The sequence below is a fragment of the Eschrichtius robustus genome, chromosome 3 (assembly GCF_028021215.1).
Source record: "Eschrichtius robustus isolate mEscRob2 chromosome 3, mEscRob2.pri, whole genome shotgun sequence".
NCBI classification, from domain to species: Eukaryota; Metazoa; Chordata; class Mammalia; order Artiodactyla; family Eschrichtiidae; genus Eschrichtius; species Eschrichtius robustus.
Genome location: NC_090826.1, coordinates 155,019,591 through 155,025,391, shown reverse-complemented (window position 1 = coordinate 155,025,391; position 5,801 = coordinate 155,019,591). Strand labels below are relative to the sequence as shown.

The 5,801-nt window shown below is 35.7% G+C and overlaps 1 protein-coding gene across 1 annotated transcript; it reads right to left on the bottom strand.

The window, feature by feature from the left end:
- Nucleotides 1-4,886: 4,886 nt before the first annotated feature.
- LOC137762962 (uncharacterized) lies at nucleotides 4,887-5,749 on the bottom strand. The gene has a single exon (XM_068541548.1). It carries the CDS (start codon nucleotides 5,277-5,279, stop codon nucleotides 5,181-5,183), a length of 99 nt encoding a protein of 32 aa, XP_068397649.1. The 5' UTR covers nucleotides 5,280-5,749; the 3' UTR covers nucleotides 4,887-5,180.
- Nucleotides 5,750-5,801: the final 52 nt, after the last annotated feature.

Sequence of the window (5,801 nt, the reverse complement as noted above, 5' to 3'; positions counted from 1 at the left end):
AAATTGTCTTTTAAATGTAATCCTAAAATGAGAAGACAATGAACAAAAGTATTTCAGGTAAATTCTTCCAACTTTCTCCTCCAAATCACCTTGACCAATGAGATCACACATTGTTAAAACCAACTTTTAATTGTATTAATATGTCTGTATTGCCTATAACAAAGCCTTATGAAAACTGATTCACATTTTATTCTGATGTGAATGCTGTACATTCTCATCTACAATGTAAAAGTTTTGTTAAGAATAGCCATGCTTCTTTCTTTTGCACTCTCTATGGTGCTTCAGCATAAATTAGGTAAGCACTGCACACTCAATAAATGACCTGCAGTTTAGATTATTAATAGGACTTGGATTATTTTAACACAAGATAATTTGCTAAATCTACATTTCTGACAAACCAGATTTTTTTTCATCTAACAGAAGTTCCAATATTTTCACAAGCATTTTTGTTATTTCAAAAGTATATAATTGTAAGTATGTGGAAAAACTCACTAGAAAAATTGGTGAAACAATTACCCCTGAAAAATCTGTAGAGCTAGCTAATAATTAAGATGGACAAAGAGCTGCACACCAATTGCAAACAAGGAGCAAAAGAAGTTCTCAGGGCTTGACCCATAAAATAGTGCTTATGCAAAATGACCAATATTCCCTCCCGCCTCAGTCCCTGCCATACCCTGGCCCCCCGCACTAAAGGGTTCAAGAAAGAAAGCTTCTAGAGAAGTAAAAATACATGACAAGAGCACAGGCCAGAATCTGGAAGGGGTTTCTACAAACTCCTACATCAGAAGATCGGGTTTCAGAAACACTGATCTAGGGACTTCCCTGGTGGTCCAGCGGTTAAGACTCTGTGCTTCCACCGCACGGGGCGTGCAGTCGATCCCTGGTCAGGGAAGTTCCGCATGCTGAGAGATGCGGCCAGAAACAACAACAACAACAACAGAAACATTGATCTACAATTTGAAATCGGCTGAATCAAATTCCTTCATATTTCCCACTAACAATTCCTAATCCAAGAACAGCAGGCCATGACAAAAACCAGCCTTTAAGTCAGCAACCAAGGTTAGAAGAGTTATGTTACTAAACATACCTTCAAAATGTACATACCCTATGACTTCCGATTCCACTTCTAGAATTTATCCTGAGATTAATATTCAACAAATATGCAAAATAATAGTGCATAAGAAAGTTCATCACCATCTTCTTCTAACAATGAAAAACCACCTAGAAACCTAAATGTTCAAAAACCGATGCATCTATAAGCCAAGGAATGACACGGACTGCCAGCAAACACCAGAAGCTAGAAGAAGCAAGGAAGGATCATTTCCCTACAGGTTTCAGAGAGAGCATGACCCTGCCAACACCTTTTCAGACTTCTGGACTCCATAACTGTGAGATAATAAATTTCTGTTGCTTTAAGACACCCAGTTTGTGGTACTTTGTTGTGGAAGTCCTAGGAAACTAACACAGATTACAAATATAGCCAACTAAACTTTGACAAAGGAGCAAGGCAATTTCAGTGGAGAAAGGATAGTCTTTTCAATAAACACTCCTGGAAGAAGTGGACAAAAGATCGAAACAGACACCTCACCAAAGAAAACATACAGATGACAAACAAGCATATGAAAAGATACTCAACATCACAGGGAATTGCAAATTCCTTCAGCTAAAATCCAAAAACATACCACCAAATGCTGGTGAAGATGAGTAGCAGGAAGAAGTCTAGAAGAACATAGACCAAAATGTTAGCAGTAGTTACGGCCATTGTAATTCTTTTAAAAATTACTGAGGGAAGTAGTCTAACTTCAGAAAAAAAAAATTTAGAAAAAATAACTAAATAATAGTAGAAAAAGAACAAAACAATGAAAAGGCACTAGTTCATTGCTTTTTAAAACAACTACTTGGGGTATCTGATTTATGACATAGCTGATAAATCCTAAATAAAGCAAAGTGAACCACAGTATATAGAAAGAGTAACAAAACATGATCAAAGGGGCTTCCCTGGTGGCGCAGTGGTTAAGAATCCACGTGCCAATGCAGGGGACACAGGTTCAAGCCCTGGTCCGGGAAGATCCCACATGCCGCGGAGCAGCTAAGCCCGTGCGCTACAACTACTGAGCCTGCGCTCTAGAGCCCACGAGCCACAACTACTGAAGCCCGCTCGCCTAGAGCCTATGCTCCGCAGCAAGAGAAGCCACCGCAATGAGAAGCCCGCACATGGCAACAAAGACCCAATGCAGCCAAAAATAAAAAAAAAAAATTAAAAAAAAAAAAAGAACATGATCAAAGAAGGTTTATTCCAGGACAAAGAATGGTTTAATACTGGGAAATTCATTACATTAATAGGATAAAGGGGGGCTAAAAACAGAAACTCTATGGTATCTTAAGATTTCAAAAACAGAAAAACAGTGAAAAAAAAAGATTGAAAATTATAAATTTTTTAAAGTTAAAATGGCTTAAAAAAAAGAAAGCTACAACACAACATCTACTCCCAATAAAAACTCTTTGTAAATTACAAGGAACCTCCTTAGCATGAATGTACTAATTCATCAGAAACTATCAACACACCAGACATGGTAAAACACTAGAGGTAAATCACTCAAGGCAAAAAAAAAAAAAAGTCTCACTGTCTGCACCATCATTCAACACTGTTCCAGAGTCCAGTACATGCAACAAGGAAAAAAAGGTATAAGGATTAGAAAGGATGAGGCAAAAAATTTAGTATCTGCACATTATATGCTTGCAAACTATAAAATCTAACAATCAACTAAAGAAATTTAAAATAAGATATTTAAAAGATCAATAGATTTCCTATGTGCCAGCAGCAATCATAATACCCTAGAGTAACTGAGAAAAATAAAGAAAATCTTAAAAAGAATGAGAGGCCTTGTGCTTCCTGATATTATCATAGATGTGAAAAATAACATTTGAATGTAGTATTGGCAAATGAATGAGTACAAGATTAACAGAATCTAAGCAATTTCTGGAAAAGGTGGCATTTGAAATTAACCAAAAAAATTAGCTACCCATTTGAAAAAAACAATTACTACTTCATACAAAAAGGTTCCAAGGGAATACATGCAAGCATGGCAAAGAGGCTTTAGCTCACTAAAAGCACTATATAAGAAAGATTCTAAATTCGTAACTATGCTGAACAAAAAAGCAAGCAATATTTGACAATGCTTAATGGGAGGAAGAGAGACAATGTCATATAATTACAATCCTTAGATTACCTTTTTAATATAAAATATATAACCACCCAAGTACTGGAAAAAAAATGCATGCTATTTTATTTTATAAGCTCAGGATGAAAAACACCTGCCCTTAACATGATACCAAAGTTACAAACCATAATAAAACTGATGGGTTTCACTACATAAAATGAAAAACATTCATATAGCAAGAGGTCTATCAGCAACACGACCAAAGATTAATATCTTCACTCAAAGGGATGTGTTAAGAACTTTTAAAAATCAAAAAGACTTCATTAATTCAGTAAATTGGTATAATCTCTTTAGGGAATTTTAACAATTCTACAAATTCGCATCTAAGAAGTGGTTCAAAGAAATAGTTCACATGTATGTGTGTACAGAGCTGTTTTTGGATGCAGGGCTTTTCTCTTTTTAATGGCAAAAACCCAAATGTCTATCAATCAGGGATACATTATATTATGGCACATCCATCCATATAAAGGAACACTATGTAGTCATTAAAAAAAGGTGAGGCAGAGCTATGTGTATGGACACTGAACTATGCCACAATAAACTATTAACAGTGCTTTTCTCTGAGGTGGAATTACAGGAAGAGTCCACCTTGTTTATATTGTTTTTACCTTTTTTATAATGTGCATATATTATCAAAAAAAGAGGGGGTAGGGATATTTCCATCAAAAAAACTAAAAACTTGTAAACAATTACAAGAAAAAAACGTGTTGACAGTATCTTTTTTTTTTTTTTTTTTATAAATTTATTTATTTTTCGCTGTGTTGGGTCTTCGTTTCTGTGCGAGGTCCTTCTCTAGTTGTGGCGAGCGGGGGCCACTCTTCATTGCGGTGCGCGGGCGTCTCACTATGGCGGCCTCTCTCGTTGCGGAGCAGGCTCCAGACGCTCAGGCTCAGTAGTTGTGGCTCACGGGCCCAGCTGCTCTGCGGCATGTGGGATCTTCCCAGACCAGGGCTCGAACCCGTGTCCCCTGCATTGGCAGGCAGATTCTCAACCACTGCGCCACCAGGGAAGCCCCGACAATATCTTTTTGATTTTCTTACTGATCCAGGAAAATTATGCCTTAAATTACAAAAATGTTCACTCCTTTAATCAGGGAAAAAAAGAACACATTTCCACACTTACATTAGCTGGTTGCTCTCAGCAGGAATGTCTGTGTCTTCACTGAGTTCCAATCTATTACGCCTGTAGGTCGAACCAACACTCAATCCATGAATTAATAATAATGAGGCAGAAAGAATTTTCCTCCTCACATTGCCAAGGAAACCTCTCAGCCACAATTCAAACACAGGGTGTGTTTTTAAAACATCTCCCAACTACTGAGAGATTTAAGTCCATTCAAATAACCTTTGTCAAACTGGAGACAGCTAGGGTTAGTTATCTCCTCAACAAAAAAACAACAAAAAAGAGTTCATATAAAGATGAACTTGAGATTCAAAGATTAAAAAAAAAAAAAAATCCATCTTCCATAGCCGAACAATTAATTTAAAAAGAAAAAAGAAAAGGAAAAAAGAAAAAGAACACCAAAATTCAATAAGATCCAATTTCTGGTCTTCAAGATTTCTTCACCTATTAAGAAAAAAACAGAAACCTTCCCCCATCTTTATTATCTGTATAATAAAAACATACTTGTATGTAAAAATATAAAGTGTTTTATGTATAATATACATATACATATATACTAACTGGCTTATACACACACACACACACACATACACAAATGTGTAGAAATAAAACATTTGGGTAAGTTTTCCCTTTTAAAATACACTACAAAAGGCTTTAAATTTGGGTTCATTATAAAAATAGTGAACTTCCTCTTCTACCAAAGTATCTTGAAGTATATTAATATGTTACACTAAATTTTGCCCAGCCCACAAAATAAAGATGAAGGGAAATCCTTACACATATATCGATGTGTACAATGTGGATGTATGTATATCATCACATCATCTTTTATCACCTTCAGGGAGTGTTTAACCAAAAAAGATAGAAATGTATAGTTATAGAGTAACTACAGAGTGGTGCAGCAAGCTGTAGAAGGCAGAGCAGCATTATAGTCATCCTGAACTGGCACTGTCAAAATTACAGAAAGTTTCTATCTAATAAGGGAAGATGTTTTCCTTCTGTTATAGCAACACCAGTGTCACTGGCATGACATTCAATGGTGGCCCTGCAAAGGCTTGCTTATGCAGCCTAGTTCCAAATTCTTTACTAGATGACTTCAACTAAAGACTTTATAATTATCCATTTACTCCAGTTAGTAAAAGGGTAAACTTTTGGAGTTGAAATTTCATTTCACAATGGTACATTTACCATTTAAGAATTTCAAAAAAACAAAAAACAAAAACAAAAAACAATTTTGATACATAGAAATGAGTTCTAAATTTTGAACCAGCCCAGTAACAAAGCAATTTTGATTCTCACGTAATAAATACTACATAATTTCTAGGCTAAATCTTGCCAAATACTACCCAAGACAAAACTAAAATCAAAACTTAAAAAAAAGTGGACACCTTTTACTCACACTTAATACTAGTCAATTTTCCAGGAAATTTTTGGGCAGGGAATATCCCCAAATCTAAA